This window comes from Haemorhous mexicanus, chromosome 2 (assembly GCF_027477595.1).
Source record: "Haemorhous mexicanus isolate bHaeMex1 chromosome 2, bHaeMex1.pri, whole genome shotgun sequence".
NCBI lineage: Eukaryota > Metazoa > Chordata > Aves > Passeriformes > Fringillidae > Haemorhous > Haemorhous mexicanus.
This window is the reverse complement of record NC_082342.1, coordinates 4,201,472-4,220,266: the sequence shown is the minus strand read 5'-3', so window position 1 is coordinate 4,220,266 and position 18,795 is coordinate 4,201,472. Positions and strand designations below refer to the sequence as shown.

General features: G+C 38.8%; 1 protein-coding gene across 4 annotated transcripts; it reads right to left on the bottom strand.

Annotated features, from left to right (window-relative positions):
- Positions 1 to 391: 391 nt before the first annotated feature.
- ARL6 (ADP ribosylation factor like GTPase 6) lies at positions 392 to 18,556 on the bottom strand. 4 transcript variants are annotated; one of them, XM_059871856.1, is made up of 8 exons: positions 18,460 to 18,556; positions 15,697 to 15,847; positions 13,838 to 13,899; positions 12,064 to 12,132; positions 9,526 to 9,620; positions 5,740 to 5,869; positions 4,226 to 4,281; positions 392 to 1,710 (listed from the first exon to the last, which is right to left on the bottom strand). In XM_059871856.1, the coding sequence occupies exons 2-8, from the start codon at positions 15,817 to 15,819 to the stop codon at positions 1,685 to 1,687; spliced, it is 561 nt and encodes a 186-aa protein (XP_059727839.1). In that variant the 5' UTR covers positions 15,820 to 15,847; positions 18,460 to 18,556; the 3' UTR covers positions 392 to 1,684. The 4 variants fall into 4 exon arrangements, with proteins under 4 accessions (XP_059727839.1, XP_059727846.1, XP_059727820.1 ...); XM_059871863.1 differs by having other exon boundaries at positions 15,697 to 15,850; positions 18,460 to 18,503; XM_059871837.1 differs by lacking the exon at positions 18,460 to 18,556 and adding an exon at positions 18,118 to 18,444 and having other exon boundaries at positions 15,697 to 15,850.
- Positions 18,557 to 18,795: the final 239 nt, after the last annotated feature.

Here is an 18,795-nt window from a genome sequence, read left to right as displayed (position 1 = left end):
CATGGAAATACTTCCATGACAAACTGAAGTGTAAGAACCACAGCATCCTGTAAAGAAAGATTTCTTAGAGTCAGATTTTCTTCCAGCAAAGCAGGGGAGTTAAATGTAACTGTTTAATAACCGAGAGTACATGACACTGTTCTCCCATTTCAGCTCCCTTTGCTCCAAATACTCTTCTATGAGGTGAGGCCTAGAATGCATGCTGACAGAACATTTGTGTGTTTTATATGCTAATGGGTGTGGGGGGAAGCTTTTGCAAGAGCTGCATATTACAAATCCCACAGGGATCAGGTAATCACTGAGTTAAATTGAGTCTTCAGCACTGCCAGGGTCAGTCTGCTCTTTCCTGAAGTGGCAGAAAAAAATAAAGTTCTTAATTTTTTACCTATAGTACACTTTGGAGCCAGAAAGTTTATTAAATTTATTTTTGGAAGTAAAACAGTCTTTACACACAAGATAAATATATAAGACATTGCATAATATTGATCTAGTAAACCAGTGAGCTTTCCCTTAATTGTGTTTTCGAACAACTTGCAAGAAACTGATGCACAGGAAGTTCCACCCGGACATGAGAAGAGCTTTCCTGTGCAGAGACCAGGCACTAGGACAGATTGTCCAGAGAGGCTGTGGAGTCCCCCTCCTTGGGGATATTCCAGAACCACCTGGATGCAATCCTGTCCCATGTGCTCCGGGATTGTCCTGCCTGAGCAGGGAGGTTGGGCCAGATGACCCCACTCAGGTCTCTTCCAGTCTGACCCATCCTGTGATTCATATGCTCCTTAAGTATCTGGAAGAGAAGTCTAGTGGATTAGGTAGTGTAAAAAACATATGCAATTAATAAAAAAATCCCTTGGCAACAGAGATACCATTTTATTACATTTACAGTGCTGTATCCACTTGAATATGGATAAAAAAATTCCAAATGAAGTGAATAGAAAAGCAAAAATCTCTAGAATGTAAAGACAATTAATGAGCATATTGAAGTTAAAAAACCCAATCAGGGCATGTCATGTATTTGAAGTTTTATTGATGGGAATGCAAATATAACCATGGTATAATCACAAAAAACAATTAATAACATTTCATTAAAAGCAATTTCTTAAAAACATCTGCAATCATCTATAACAAATATACTGAGCACTTGAATCCTTATATCTTTAATCAAAATACTCTTATAGAAGTATATTAGAGATGGATAATAAAAACCCAACATCAAACTTTAATATAAAATAAGTGGCAGTAATGCCTAAACCTGGGCATCTAAAATCAGTAGGTATCTTATATAGATGGATTTCAGGAAGTGCTGATTATTCTTTCTCTGGAAAATAAATATTCCCATTTGCTCAAAAGGCATCCCCCCAAATAACAGAGGGGTATTTACTGATGGCTAATTATCACCTAAACCTCAAATGAATGCAGATGTTTATTGTTAACACAAATTTCTTTTTTTCAGTACATGCTCTCCAGTCACAAGATTCAATTTAATTCATCAGTGTGCATACCTGAGGTGCTAAGTTGTCTACATTCAGTTTTTCGGGAAGAGATACTAAACTGAAAAAGGTCAATACAGGATATTTTAGCTGAACTGTTCATCTTCTTCAAATCATTCTTCCTTTCCAAGGAACACGTTCTTCACCTACTGACAAAGGGTGTAAAAGAACCCCATAGAGCCTTTATTTATCTCTCATGTCTTCATTGCTTGCATCTGACCTGTTAATAAAAAGAAACATCTAGTGTTAGCACAAGATGAATTCTTGCTGCATTTTGCTTTTTGAAAACATAAAATAGATCTAAATATTTTGGTGTAGTTACAAGAATGGGGGACAATGCAGAGTTTGTTTTCAACTTGCTCTCTCATCCACTTTGAAACTTACACCCAAGTTTTTTCCCTCAAATCTTGGAAATTTAACTGGGACTCTTCCACCTAATACAGGCTTATAAGATCACTTTGATGACCATAAGACCTGGATGTTTGTTTTATGAAGTATGCATTTCAATTCCTTTTAGGCATTTTGGCTTCCAGCTAACAGACATGAACCGCCCAACAGCAAAAGATTTAGTTTGGTTTCTAATAACTCACATGAAAACTTTGCAGTCTGTAGCCACACTTCTCCATATTGCTTCCTGATTGCCACTTCTCAACTCACTTCAAACATTTTCTTGGTTACCAAAAGCAGCCAGCATCCCATTACAAAATGTGGAAATCAGCACAATCTCTCCCACTCAGGGGGAATGCTGTGAGGCAGGTTTGTTTCACCCTATGGAGGATGTGCTGTCGCAAAAGCAACCCCATTAAAAATAGGGAAATAGCAAACCCAGCCTTCACTAGGGAAAAAAACCCACAAAACTTTCTGCCTCTGCCACCCCAACTGTGAAATGGGTCTGGAAGGGGTAAGTAAGAAAAGCTTGGTTGCTGACAAGAACTGTGTACTCATTCCCCAATGTAATTTCGTCCATTGAATTTTATGGCATCCCCTGGCTGTGATTTAGGGACTACCATAACTACAGATTTGTTCCAAATATTTCCATCTGGTGCTCTAGGAATGAGGAGAATCAAGAGTAAAAATTTCTCCTAGAAATATCTAAGTATTCAGCCTTTAAACATAAAATTGCCAAACTACATGTGCTTAGTTTAACAGTACCATTTAAACTCATCCCCTCTTGAGCTTTTGCGTTCACTGAACCAGTGACTTGAAGGAAATTTTCAGATAGAGCCCCCTCATAAGGATTTTCAGCTCAGAAAATTATGGAGTTCAACACTCCATAAGAAATGAATAGCTGTAAGAGCTATGTGAGTGACAGGAGAAGCATCTGCTTGCTGTGCTTAAAAAAAATCTACATCTATAATCTAAATACTTTGTCAGAAAATATTTACACAAGCATTTGAGATCCTTTTCAGTAGCATGAAGCTATGTAAAAACCTAAAATTTGGATTGAAACTCTAAAGGTTCTTCCAAGAGAAGTGGAGACTCTGAACATAGCAAGAAAACATTACTAAGCCAGAACTGTGCCTGAAATTAGTAAAAATTATGATTTGGAATCTGTCTCTCTGATGATAGGATACAGAAGAGGAGTAAACCTGATACCAAAATCCTGGTTCCCCACTCCAGAATTATTTTAGCTGGTGGAGGATACATCACTGCTCTTCTGTAGGGCAGTAAATCTCTTTCTAAAGACTATTTTTGGCGAGCAGCTCTCCCTCTGAAACAAAAACATCACCAAATGTTTTTGTACTCTACAATAACTGGGTAAAACAAACCATCTTTTTCAAGCCAGCAGGACGAGCCTAAGTAGAAAGGACAGCCTGGTGTCCCCAGAAGAGTGGGGATGGGTAAACCCGGGCCAGAGCTGGCTGTTACCCTTGTGGAAGGAGGCTCTGTCCCCGGGCCAGCGCTGACACCCGGCGGCCGGCGGGGCACAGCACAGGCGGGTGCTGCAGTCAGCTGAGCCCGCGCCACCCCAAGCACTTCACGGCACAAGCAACGCCAGCCAGGGAGCTAAAACTGGGATCAGTCTGCCAAAACTATGCCACACTTGACTAATCTAACATTGAGCAGGAGGACAAGAGAGACCAGAGCCTTACCAACACACAACAGAAGGAGACACAACATCTGTACCGAGTTTGTAATTACACAACATCTGTATCAAGTTTATAATTAAGGATGCTGGATGTCAGACATCATCCAAGCTGGATCTGATATTTTCCATGCAGTTATGAGTGTCTGCATGTCCTATAATTGTTATGGTGTAAGAATTTCTTCTTTTGGCTCTGGATTAAAGAGCTGAAGGTGTATAATTAAAACCAGTGTATTTATCTGTGTACTTGGCTTATTTTCTTTCACCATTTCTTGATACATAACATTAAGTTATGTAAAACAGGGACAGGACATTAAGAATAAATTAAAGAAGAAACTGAACTACCACAATAAGAAATTGAAGTGTGGGAGCTGGTATTGTTTAAATGAAAGTGCTACTGTTTGCAAAAGTGTGCATTAGTATTTCATAATACACACTCTGGTCAGGGAAGCCCACATGATGTTTTGTGTACATTAAGGACATAAATGAAAGGCAAGTATGAGATAGAGCTTTAGTACTCACTGTGTAATTTGATCTGACAGCAGAAATGGACAGAAAAAAAACAAAGGAAACAATAAAGAAAAAAACCTTACAAAATGAAAGAGTTTAACAGAATGAAAATACAACAAGAGAATTACATATGATATACCTTGGAGCCAATCCACACCTTCTTGTAATCCTTCTCCTTTAAGAGCATCACTGGCACTGAAAGAAACAAATAAAATTTCAAAAACTTTGTAAAAATACCAGTTTTAGTTGAGTCATCACCAAACTTGTAATTTACATAATTGCAAAGTAGCATCAGGTAGTTTCCTTAAGTTTTCTTCCTATGGAGAAGACTGCTCCTCAAATAATATAGGGTACCTTCCCTACAGGAAAACACCATTTCATGATGTGATCTCTTTTAATTCCAGTTTCAAGGCACAAGGAATCTTTCCTAGAACATGAGGGGCTCTGGGAGAGCTCCCACACGATGCAGACACCTTGTTCTGCAGCACCTCCCTCCTCAGACAGTGCTGTGAAAGATGTTTACTCCCTCCAACAGCAGCCATGAATCATGGAATCATTTAGGCTGGATAAGATCTTGAAGATGATCAAGCCCAAATGTCCTCCATGTAGTTCATACACACAGTGAGAATGCTGGAGTACTGGAAGGGGGAATTATGTGTGTGTACACACTTCATTGTAACAGCAACCCCAGGAGTGTCTGTTAATGTATAAAACCATTCTGCTACACTGAGAGCAGTGTAAATCTATCTTCTGAATCACTGGGGGATAACTGTTTAAATGCTCTTCATTCTTCAATTTATGAAAACCAGCACAGCAGTGAATCTGGACTGTAACTGCAGTCCCCTATAAAACGATCTTCCAAAAAGCCTGGGAATTCATGAGTGTGATTTCTGGACAAAAACAATGTCCAGGTAATCAAGTTTAACATGAAAGGGCCTAAAATGAAAATTGTAGCTTTCAGCAGCATTTAGCTGCTGATTTCACTTTTATCTATAATAGCTGAGGACTTTAACAGGATAAAAAGCTAGCTTCTATAAAGCATTTCTGATAAAAGGAGAGTTTTTTCCTTGTGAACACCAGCACTAAGTAAAGCTTACATCCTTCAAGAAGAAAAGACAAGCTCCTACAACTAAAAATCCCCTCAAAAATGACTTGGTACAAAGAGTACAGTGTCCCTCTGAATACAGAAGAGAACAGTTTACTAAATGGCCTTTCAACAACAGCTTCTGAAGCACCTACAGAGTGGAAAAAAAACTCCAAAGGTTTTATTATTGATATTATCAAACCTGCAAGGTAATCTAGCAGGAGCACTTTGATAACAATTCTACTCAATTTCCCAGCAAAATATAATGTCAACTGTTGTTCTCATATCAACCCTGCTTTCTGATTTCAGTGGAAATCCTCCATTCCATTACTTGGCTAACAGTTCTGCTGTAAAAACTTTAAAGACACAGTCTAAATGAATGCATTATACATTTAAAGTAAGTTTCACCATAAATATTTTAATATTCCTGTTTTAAATTTAGTGTTTCGTGTGTGGAATCTGTCTTTTATCTACTCCATTTATTTTACACAGTAGTCAGTGACACAACAGGGCTGAAATAGGAATGCACAAAGTAATGCCAATAAAAGTAGAGAAAAAGAGAACTTTACCAGATATGCCAGGGCTTGTCTTTGATGTTTTCTAAGGACAGCAACTGAGACACTTTCACAGATGACACTGCATCCCTGAGGTCCATCTTGTTAGCAAAGAAGAGAATAGGCAGCCGGCGGTGCTTAATGTCTAGGCGTGAGCAGAGACAGAACTCTCAGGACATGAGGCAGCACTCATTCATCTCTGCATGTGACAAGGTACAAACAACACAGCAAGGTCTTTTGCTCACCTGTAGCTGCAATTCTCTGAAGGTTATATCCTACCAAGATGCACACACTGTTGGGTCACCTGGCCTCTACTACATGCTTCCAAAATGCTCACAAACCTCCTTGCAGGCTTTGGAATCTTCCACCCCCTCTCCCTCTACCTTATACCCACACTTCAAGCTGGAATAGGAATTGCTGGTGAAGCTGAGGAACAAGAGATAAAACCACTGCCTACAAATACTGCCCATCTCTGCTAAGTGAGGACTGAATGTATAAAATGGATGGAAAAAATAATTTGTGTTCATTCATAACATCACAACAATAGCTGAGAAGGGTAGTCTGAATTATCCTTTAGTGTCCTGGAAAGCACCCATTACTTCACAGAATTCATAAAACTGGAAAAAATGCACATATGGACATCCTTTATTCTCCCTTCACTAGAAGGACTTCTTCTCCAGAATCTCTTTCAGCTTGCAGTGAGAACTACAGACCAAACAAATTACTCTGGCAATTTCTGGGATACTTACAAAAAGACAAGTTTAAACCTCACAGATTACCCCGAAAGACTATACAGTGATTGAAAGGAAACAAAACATATTCTCTTCAATGTTACAGATGCAACACTGCCAAGAACACTACCAGCACCAAGACTAACTCTCAAAGTTTTTAATATTATTTATACAAAGAATGATATCCAGGATTAAAGAAAATCTAGATTTTAGTCTATCCATCAGTGCTTGACAGGAAAAGAACTTGCACATGACCACCTCAATGAAAATTGCTACACAGGCTCTTTTTAAAATAGTAAAAAGAAAAGGTTATTTCACACAGGAAACTAGGTAAAGATTTATTTTAAAATGTCAAACATAAGCCATCCACCCCTGCTGATGGGCAGGAGGATGATAAAATCCCCAAAATCCCAACAAACTGTCAGGGCTGAAATGGTTTGAACTTTCCTAATTATGTTCTTTTCCACCTTCCTACTAAACCTTTCCACAGAATCAGTGGAGATAACACTACCTCCTCATAATCATTCAAAGATGGCAAGTGCTGATCAAAACACAATTTTCACAAACAATTTACCCTTCCTGGAGCCCTTTTGTCCTCTGATATCCATAAAAACAAGTCAAAGGTCTCAAAATACAAGCACAGTATAATTAGATATCTGTTTTGATTCCATAGTTGAACAGCTATTGAGTGTCCTGACTGAAATTTTTACAGTAATTTACAGTATAATTAAATGAACCCCGGTAGCCACAGGTTGCAGGTTATGGGTAAATTAAGACCACATAAATTAGCTGACATCACATATGGAAACAGCCAAGCTAATCAAGGAGTTTCCAGTGTTTTCCTAAAAAATTAGAAAGGGGCACAACCTACCCACCCAGACTCATAATGCATACCCAAAGATATTTACTAAATAAAGTAATGGTCACAGAAATTTATATTATTTCCTAACATGCATCATTTCCTTCCCACTATTTTCACAGTTACTAATGGAAAGCAAAATTTTTCTAGCTGCAAGTGGTTATGAATTAACACATTAAAAAACATTCCAGACACTAGATGTGTGATGTGCAATTTAACACAAAGAATTTCAAGTTTACGAGAATTTCAGTTTAGTTTAGAAGCATGTGATGGAGGTGAAGTGACCCAAGAGTCATCATCTAATCCAGGTAATCTACAGGCACCATCTTTCAAAGTGCTGAAGAATGAAATTTGAGTAAAAAACCAAAATATGATACAGGTATCATTAAACAAACTGTTATTTGAAGAGTGCATTGTCCATTAATGTAAGTAAAAATAATTTATAGCTCTGATTCACAAAAGAGTCCCAGCTAGTACAACTTCTAACCCTTTAATGCTTCACAGGACACATTCCCTTCCCTTTCCCTCAGGCAAAGCCTGGCAAAAAGACAGGGAACTGTTTTACTGCGGGACTACTAAGATTTTCAGAGACAGGAATTGATTCGATTCCATTTAAAACTTAGGAAAATACATACATTTAAACCACTCCAGGAGGATGACACAAACACAAGCATAGACTGAGAGAAAGTAGGGTATGCAGCAAGAAAGGTAGAATACTAATACAAATAAAAGTACTGATACAGCAAACCTAACAGCTACTTTTATTGAACATTATCCTAAAAGAACTTTTTAAGCTCTTTGGTTCTCTTACATGTGATATATCAAAACTGATAAATCAGTGACACTGTTGCTGTGTTGGAGCTAAGCCACTCCATGGCAGCAATTCACAACTGCTGTCTCTTGGCTCTCAGGACTGCACTCAGTGGCCAGAGCCTGGTCTTTTGAACTTGAAGACACAAACTCATGAACAACTGAACAGCACTGACCTGCTAAGTCAGCATTAGTGACCTATTAATGCCTAAATGAAAAGCCCCACCTAAGTTTGCTTCTATTCTGTCTAAACATTTTTATTCTTCTGCCCACTGTTAAAGCAGTAACTTCTTCCAGCAGCTTTACCTCTCACCCTTGGCCCTCCACTAACAGAATTGGGTTTTACTGCTGCAGTTAATTCCTGACTTGGCACAAAGTGCCCTGGCCTCTGTGTAATCCACCTGCAGCCTTTGGCTCACCTCATCCTCCCTGTGACTTTTGTAACACTGTCTTTTCAGTGTCTGAATTTGAAGTAGCCCATACCCTTGAATGAGAAATTAGAGCATGAGAATAAGAAAGTCCAGTCAGCTCCAGCACCTTTGTTGATGAAATAAAGTGTTGTATACAGTCTTCATGGAAAATAAAGACATGGGAATATATTTGTCCCTATCACACAGTTTTTCTTGAAATGCAAGTCAGCTTTTCCTTTCTTACTTTCAGCTTGGAATTCCCACAAGTTAAGGCTGTATCATTTCAATAAATAATTAAGGAATCACAGGATTATTTCACTTTTAAACTTCCTAGATGTAGTTTAATATTCTGGTTAAGCAGAACAACTACCAAAAGTACTGACAGTCAAAATTGCATATTGTGTACAGACACATGGAAGGGCAAAGAATTGACTGATATCAGAACTTAATTCAGGTGCAGTCTCATGTGAAAAAAACCCAAACCAAACCCCTAAAAACAAGACCCTGATCACAAATCCTCTCATATCCTCTTCCATAGGGAACTGAAACTGACTGGTGTAATTATCCCTTTGTATTTCTGGCTAAAGCATAAAAGATTATAATGAAGATGACAAAAGAAAGTTAAATGTTACATTAAAGGAATTAGCTGTCTTCATGGAAAAAACAGACAGGGAGAGACAGTTTTGTCTCTGCTGGTCATAACAAGAAGCCTCTCCAGCTTCTAACTCAGAGTCTATTCTTTCTCAAAACAATGTAACTTTTGATTTATATTGATTAATAAGAGACCAACCCAACTCAGTGTAGAAAGCTGAAGTGTGACCAATTTCCAAATGTGAATAGGTAAAAAAATCCCCACATGTTTTGGAAGATTATTGTGCTAATATTCATGGAAGGTTAAAATACTTGTGAAGTACTCAGAATGTGTCAGATAAGGGCTTTTCTTAAGGCAACATAACAAATATGGACACAGAAGGGAAAAAAGCCTCCTCACCTGGATGATTCAGAAGGGTGTCAAGTTCTTCTTTGGCCACAACCATTCTTAATTTGTCACTGCTATCAATGACAAAAATAATGGCTTGGCCTTCTCTGCATAACATAAAAAGAGCAAAGAGGCAAATTATAGGTTCTCAAAGAAATGAATATTCTGTGAATAAGAAAAGGCTTCAGAAGAAACACCAAGAAAAAAGTCCAAACAAACCTGATTTTTCCTCTAATTTTTGTCATTGTTATTTACCATTAACACTTGAATCCTGTCTTATATCTGAAATTCAATCTTTTGGTAACATGTATATTTTTTTAAGACATGAGGTTGTTTCCTGCCCCTATAAGGTTCAGTCTCCACACACCTTCTAGAAAAGCTTGGTTTTACTACCCAGACTGAAAAATGAACTTCAAAATGTAACCAACTGCTATTTTGACATTGTGGTCAGGCAGGAAAAAACCAAATAAAGATAGATCTTTACAGAAATTCTGTATTTCCTGTACTAAATTTATTTAGAGAAAGGTCAAATACCTTTTTAGACAAAACCTGTGTCCACAGCTAGGCATATGCAGTTTATCTTAACCTTTACATATCCTGCATAAACAGGATTTTTTTTTTTTTAATAACAGGTAAAAACTTTCAACTATTTCAAATCATTAGGACATTTTGCTGATAGTGTGACCACAGTCACAACATAAATGCAGCTACTCAACTCATTATTTCAAGATGTTACTGATATTTTGACTTGATGTTCCATTTATTGAAACTTGTTTTGAAAACCAAATAAAATCTCACCAATTCATAATTCAGCTGTTGTAAACACCCACAGAAATATATTTACTTTATATTTTAATGTAATCACTTTTCCTTCATTTTACATTTCTCTGAGACACCATTATGAATACATTCTTTACCCTCCAGCACCATCTATCTTTGTATTTTGATAAGAAACAGATCTATACCTGCTGGAAACCAGAAATAACCTGAGGAGCCCAAGATTGTGTGAGAAGGCTCACTCTTTTCTGGTGCACAGAACCTTTAGTAAATAAAGCTTTTGCATATTAACTGGAAATGCCTAAACAATTTTCATGAGCATAGAGTATTTTACCAGAGGAATCAAGAGTATTGGCATGTATTTCCTATCAAAAAAAACCTTCACAAAGAAGTATCAGGGATAGGGACACAACATGACTTTGGGGTTATTTAAGATAAATGTACTTAGAGAATGAACTAGAAGATACTTTCAAGCTAAACAGAAGAAAAGTCCAGACTTGAAGGACTCCAAGGCAACTACTTTGACACTTGCCCAGATTTGATTTCCTGCAAAATCAAATCTTGCTTAACTTTATAAACTGAACAGCACATAATTATTTTATTAATATTATTGTTTTTATAGAAAACAATAGAATTGTTATAGAAATAGAAATTATTGTTTTTATATTATTCTTAGAAGTTAATCTTAAATACGTGCCTAGTGCACTTGTTCAGGACCAGAGGAGGATACAAGTGCATATTTCACTGTCAGCATAACCTAAAACACTCCCTTACTGTTAGGGAGTTATTGTTAAGATGAAAAAGCCATTTATGCCCCACAAGGGATAAGTTACTGCATTAAATACAGCAATCACAAAAATTGTTTGCTTATGAAGAACTCTGCTAGCATTTTGAGAGCAGCCTGAGGGCATCAGTTACTGAAATGCAAATCTAACACTCTTGAACAATGAAGATCTCCTGGCCAAATGTTTTCAATGCTAACACAATTTGCACAGGAAGGAGAGGAAGCATTAATCCTCAATTAAAAAACAATTTAAGCTCTACCACAACTGATATTAATATTTAATCAATATTATAATCTTCAGAATTTATCCCTCCTACTTCTCCAAGCTACTTCTGCATGGTTTAGTATTGTTCATGTTATCTAGATCAGGATCAGGCATTACAGAATAGCAATGAGACAATGCAAAGAAAGGTTAACTAAATATATAAAAGAAATTATATAAATAATACAGATTCACTAAAAGCTCCAAAACAAGAGAATGGTGTCCATCTATTACCAGAAGGCAATACCAGAGTGCTATAAAATACAGAAAATATACTGTTTAATAAATGACATTAAGAATGTTCATTCAGGTTCTTAGTAACATGTGCCTTATCCTCTTAGGTTCATTTCCCTCACCTTTAAAAATCTCAACCATCAGCCAATATCTTGCAGGTTTTAAGTAGTTGACCTACAGAAGAACTGAAAAGCTGGAAACCTAACTCATCTTGAGCTTTCTTACAGGATTGGTTTTTAGGTTTCAACATTTAAATCTCATCTCTAGTATGTTCCCCAAAGATGTCCGTGAAAGCACAGAGTAACACCGGATAAAAATTTTCATTTGTTAGAATAGAAAGTTTTATTTATCCAGAGTAAAGCTTCTGTCAAACACCAGGTATAAGTCTTCTCTGAATCACTTCTAACCACTAGATATTACCATACCTCTGTTTAAATAACCTACACAATAGTTAATATGAACAGCAATGCTTTAAAATAAATTATAGGCTTACTTGTAGTAGTGTTCCCAGAGGTCTCTGTATTTCCCTTGACCTGACATATCAAACACTGTGAAAGACAAACTGAAAAGAAAAGAAGTGCATGAGGCCCAGGGAAAAAGAACAAAAACCCAAACCACATCCATTTTCCCTGTCCAAAAAAAAAAAAAAGCCAGATCAGTTTGAGTCCAAATTAACTGAGAAAAATTCCCAAATGAACCCTGGTTGCACTATTTCCTTCAAACAATCCTACTCAGTTTTGCAGCCTTATTACAGAAATATTTCACAGTGGGAAATGTGTTTATTATCTGAATAAAAGAACTAAACCAATTATTTGAAGTTACATCAAATGCAAAATAAGCTCCCATTTAGTCTCTCTCTCTCTCTCGCTATCATGCTAATATCAAATACTGTTTATGAGTAAGCGAAATTCAGATGAACCATGACTTAAAGACCATAGCCTGTCTTAAATTCTGTCCCTAGACAGATATAAATGTGGACAAAATAAAAGGCTTTTTAAAAAAATTAAATAAATTCCACCTTTAGGGGAAGAAAAAAAAAAAAAAGTACATTTTGGTAAAAGCAGGTGAGTTCAGATGACCAAGCTACAAAGAGCAGTCCTTGCCACTGTGAGATTTCACCCAAACACTACATGCAGCAAGGCTTACTGGACACTGCAAAAAGTTCTCATCTGCTCCTAAAATGTTTACAGAGGCAACATTGAGTTCAGAACTAGGCTCTCCTTTTTTAGGTAGCCCCAAGTAGCTCCCCAAGTGGAGGCCACCAAAGCAAGGAGGTTAGGAAAAGGAAGCTCTCCAGACATCCTTGCCACTCCATGTCCAGACACAGAGTTCTGGGTTTGTCAGTCTGTAGAGTATGAGGTTTTGGGGTGGAATTTTTAGGGGTTGTTTTGTTTTTTTTTTAAACATTCTACATGGTGTAATTACAGGTCATCACCTCTCCTACTACAGGATCAGAATAAAAAAAAGCAATATAAATTTACATTCTCACATGTGAAGTCCCAAACTTGTCTGATGTACTTTATTGGGACAAGGCTCAGTTGTAGAAGCTCTTAGAGAAATATGAAATCTTTCACTATATCAGATCAAGGAATAAACAATTTTCTTGCAGATCTCCCACCCATTTAGGCCATACTGCTTGGTTTGAAGACTAACTGCACACACTAAACACATCCAGTGAAGGGCACAAAATAACAAAATGATGCTGCCTCCTTGAAATATCCTCATGTCACGACATTCTTAATCTAAATCTTAGTCTTCATTCAACTAATGACTTATTACTCTGTTTCCTGGCCTTTGCTCCTGCCACCTTTGCATTGCTAATGCTGTTGCCATCCTTTTGCATTTAATGAGATTACACTGCAATCTGTTCAGAGTACCTCCAGTGAGAGTGCTTAATTTAGGTTACCAGATTGAGAGTGGAATTTAGGCTGCCACCTCAGCAGCTGTCTCTCCTCCAGTCTGTAACAGTGCCCTATTCTGAAACTCTCAACAGACAGGGATCAGATGTTTATACAGGCTACTGCAAAGAAACTAAAAAACTTAAAAAAAAAATAATACTTTTATAGCAGCACAAAACACACATTATGTTCTAACAGACTCAATCCTGGATCATGATTAGGTCTCGTGGGTACTACATTTCAACAAACTGCAATGTGAAGTCATTACACCACTAGACATGATACGCAGTTACAAACCCACTGAAAGAGATCATTAAGTCCAACTATGGTGTAATAATCATAACTGCTAATGAAGAAAGAAAGTACTACCTTGAAGTTTTGAATTTCTCTATACTGAATCCTATTGTTGGAACGATGTCCTGAGTTTGAGCCTTTGAAGAAAAGAAAGCACAGATTTTACAACAAAATTAGAAAATGTATTAGAATATACAGAAATATATTTAAAACAGGAATACATTACAGATCTATTTTTGCCCCAAAATGTGAAATATTAAAAAAGTTCCCAGAAAAGTAAAGTAATTCAGAATCAAGGGTTTTGTATTTTCTGGGGAATAAACACTACTGGAACTGCCAAAACACAAAGCACTATTAAGAGATCTGTCTGATAACTGACTTACTACTGAGCTGGTCAAGGAACCTATCAGCTAAGTTGGTGGAAAAGAATAGCTCCTCTAAGAAGCATCGATATTGAGCAGGAAGAAAGGTCACATCCCATAGATTACAGAGCTGTCTGAGAAAGTGACATGCAATCCTTGCACAGACTCCTAGAGCCCCTTATTCCAAACACCATGAATAGGCAGGTCCAGCAGAAACAACTGCAGACAGATGGAAAAACATTTGGATTTACCCTATAGGGTAAATAGGCCCTAATATATTGCTCCTGGGGCAAATCAGAAGTTCTTAAGAAGACCGAGTTGACGCAGAGCTCAAAATCAGCTGTCCATTGAACTTACTAAAAAGGAACAGTTTTATTAACCTTGATCTAATGACATTTGTTGCATGCTAGACTATTTGGCATGGCTTGCAAGGGTAGGACTTAAACAAGTTGGATGTAAAGTTATCCTCCTATAAATTCTCATTACAAACAAACTGTACTTATTCTACTCATATAATTCCACCGAGAGCTTCTCTAATGCCCATTATTTTGATAAATCTTCAAGTTTGAGTTCAACTGTAGTTAGGAATCTTTTACTGCTTAAGGCATGATATAAAAACCCTCTACAAAAAAGGTTTCAGTAATTACATAAAGTACAATTTGCCTAGTACACATTGTAGCCTTTCTCCCTAACAACTGGCAGCATATAGCAAGGAGTTTATAGTCTTTGTTTATAAATCTACTAAATTTTCAGTGGAAGAATAATTGCCAGGAATGGAAGAGTAGCAGACTCACCAATATGTCACACATTTTAAACAATGTCCAGTGGACTCATAGGATAAACGTCAGTGAAAATTAATAATAATAATTTTAAAAAAAGCTGTGTCCGAATGTAAACAACAAAAATCAGTTTCCCAGATGCACATAACCAAGATGCACAACCTTTGGCTTTGAATATGCCTACCAAAATTCATCTATTTCTAGTCCATAAACATACCTAGAAACAAGGATCCTACTTTCAGAATATTAGGCACTCCTAGTGCCCTCAAACACTTTTCACTGGATGAATGAATTGCAAGTATTAATGGTACTTATTTCGAAAATTATTCTGCCTTAAAAATAGTGAAGTCACCCTTAAATGTACACCACCTTCTTTTTATTTCTTATTTTGTTCTCTCTTATGCACTTACTATTTTTCAGGAAGAGATTAAAATAAACATGATAAGTTGTTGTACAATTGTATTAATCCTAAATCAACATCACTTGTAACTGCAATCCTGTGATAATTATTTAAGTGATTTAAGTGACTGTTTCAGATCCTGATTTCAGCCATCATAAAGCCTTGCTTATTGGGTGATCTTAACAAAAGTGTGCCACGTTAACAGTGGGGGGAAAATAATGTGCATGTGAATGCTTACCCTTAGTTTTAGTTAGCTGGAAAATCTTAAAATAGATTTGTTCCACTGTGCTAAATCACAAACTCTTCACATCTTTTCCATGGGCACACCCTTTGTAACAGCATGCAAACCCAGATCAAACAAACACTCAGCAGTGAACCAAGCAGGCTACTTACATTTGAAGGTTTAAGTTTATTGATGATCGTTGTTTTGCCGCTGTTGTCCAAGCCAAGGCACAAGACGTGAACCTCCTTTTTCTTCAGCCCAAGCCATCCTGCCAGCTTGTCAAACAATCCCATGGCTGTGGCTGGAAGTCACAGGGACCACCTGCTGGTCAGGGAATCAGAGATGTTGGAAAAGTGCTACATGCAGGGCAGCACTGGCACCAAGGGTGGGCATGGGGCTGAGCAGCCTCACACCTGGCAGCGATGGTGTGAGCAGGACCCTACACAAACACTGTCCCAGGGGCTGGCTCTGCACATAAGCACATGGAGGGTAAGCTGATTACAGCCAGGAGGCCTTGATACCAAAGTAGACTGGCTGTTTATAGCCCTGTCTGTATCACACAATGCCCTTGATTCACTGGGCAGAAAGGGCTCTGAGCAGCCCAAACAGGGGCACAATGCAGCACCACCAGGGCTCCCACCAAAGTGAGCAAAACCAAAAGGAGGGTCATTATCTTTACCTCAAATTGTCAGCAGTACACCATTCAGACAACAAAACAGTATTTCCCCTCTTCAGCACCTGCTACATAATTTACTGAACCCTGCATTAAATAAAGCACTCTCTGCTGATTCAATTCAAACTCTACTTTGCCAATATTTTGCCAATATTGACAAGTACAAATTAGGAACTCTTTGTTCACCACAAATAGAAACTGATTAAAATAGATCTAACAGAACCAAAACATTCACCCACACGTCAGGGAGATGCCAAAGCTCTGCTGCTGCCCAGACTCTGGCTGAAGTTACCTGGCAGTGGCACATTCAGAGGAGCTTACATCACGTGTTGCCCTGCAATACCTGGCTAAACGCTCTCTGCAAAGAGGATAACCCTTGTCTGCCCTGAATGATTTCCACTAGAAATAATTTCAGCAATCAGACAACTGAAACCTTTGAGATGCCTTGAATAATAAAGTATTTAATTCATGTCAGAGGATTTCTGGAGTGGTGAAGGCTATTTTTCCTTAATAAATTAAAAACACACAGCACTGGATAACTCTGAGGTAAGCTGAGGAAATCATAGCAGGAGGGTGAAAAAGTAAAAAAACCTGCATCAATAACAAATCTTTGATCACACTTCTTCAATAACTGATTACAAAACGATGGTTAACTGCTTTTTAGTAATTTCAGAACTTTGCATTTAATAAAGTCACACAAGTAATCATTCTGGCTAAAGGATGATTTTTCCTTTTTAAATACATGTATTTCTTAGAGTTTTCTCTGGTGCATTTTGATTCAGGACTGGTCATGAACTACATTACAGCTACACAGAATTATTACCAGGTTAAAAAAACCCAACGTTAGTTATAGCAAGTCTCTCATTTTAACTCCCTTTGTTTTATGCCCCACTCCTTTTCTAATACATATATACAACTCAGAGAGCAGATTAAAGCTGTTTATTATCAAATTAACCTGACAAAACCTTGCTCCAGCACACATTACTTTCTTATCCAATCAAGAACTTCATCTATATATTCTAGATGATAAAAAAAAATAGAGGGTCAAAAAAATACATTCTAGAGGGCCAAAAAAATACATTGTAGGCACTCCTAAAATGAAACAGGAGGAAGTACAAGTCCTTAAAAATACTTCTAGGGCTTCACTTTTAAATCCAAAACCCTAAATACACAACAGTTTCCAGCAACATTTTAATTAGAGCCATGTTTTTTAAAAAAATTTCCTAGCAGTTGGCACAGTCATTATTTAAGAACACAGATGGAAAGAAACGTACCCTTGACTTCTTGCCCTGCACCTATTTTCATGTTTTTTCTCATCTGTGAAGAGTTACAGCAGTTACAGCTAACACAGGTGCCTTTTTTTCCCCTCATTTTTGCCAGCTGATATTTTGCCTACAGTGCTATACAGCATACATCAGACATCCCAGAAAATTATTTAAGCCAGAGTTTCGTCCAGGAGCTTAACAGCAACCTCTCTAAGCTTTCTTCTTAAGAAAGAATGTTCTTTCACGTCTGATCTTTGTCTATTTTCAAACGCCTAATCAACAACAAAGATTTAATCCGTGAAATAGAGAGCAGCCAACAAACAAGCTCTAAGTGATGTCCACGTGTTAGAAAGACAAATAAATTTTTTCGGTAGAACTGCCTTGTTTAGGGTTAGGGCTGGGTGTATTTCAATGGTCTAAGATCCAAAAGGAGGGAAAGACTGAGCATGTAGGGTAATTAGCATGGGAAGCAAGAGAGTCATTAGCCAACAGAAGAGAGGATACTAACTGATAAGAGTTGCAGCCAGTGAACATTATATATGTTAGCAAACAAAGGCATTAAACAGTAAAAAGCTTTGGTAGTGGCCGTGCTGGCCTGGTGGATTTGCCACCCAGCTCCCCTTTCTGCGGAGAACCAGAAATAAATCAAATACCTCGGCTCTGTGCGTGGCTCGGCCTCTGGCACACTGGGTGCAAGGACCTAATTCGGGACAAGGCCTGGGTGCGGGAAATCGCAGCTCCCGGGTGCGGGGGATCGCAGCTCCCAGGGTCGGCCTTCCCTCCCTCCCGTCCGCACCACAGGGCCTCGAGCTGCCGCGGCAGCGGCCGCGCGTCCCTTCTCCCAGGCCAGGACAGGGTCTCCTCTCCCAGAGCGGCACAGGGTCCCCGGGAAAGCCGGAACAGGATCCCCAGGGGAGGCCAGCACAGGGTCCCCAGGGGAGGCCGGCCCCGGGTCCCCCCTCCCCGGGTGCGGCCCCCACGTCCCCCACACCGACCTGGGCCCGGGAGGCGCCGGCCGGGCCCCCGCGCCGCCGCCGCCGTTGCCGAGGAAACCGAAGCCCCGCCCTCTCCCCGCCCCACCAATCGCGTCCCGCCGCCCCACCCGCTCCGCCTCTTCCGGCCAATGGGGTGTGGGCGTTGAGGCGGGGCCCGCCTGAGGCCACGCCCCCGGCGCCGTGGGGTTGAGGGGGCCGGGGCGGGCTGGAGGGGCGTCCCCTTCATTCTCCGTGTCCAGCGCCTCGGGAATTGCTTGTTTCCAAGCTCTGCCTCTGACAAGAGTGCCAGGATAAATCCTCGTGAGGATTGCGATGAACACAGAAGGAAACCCCTGA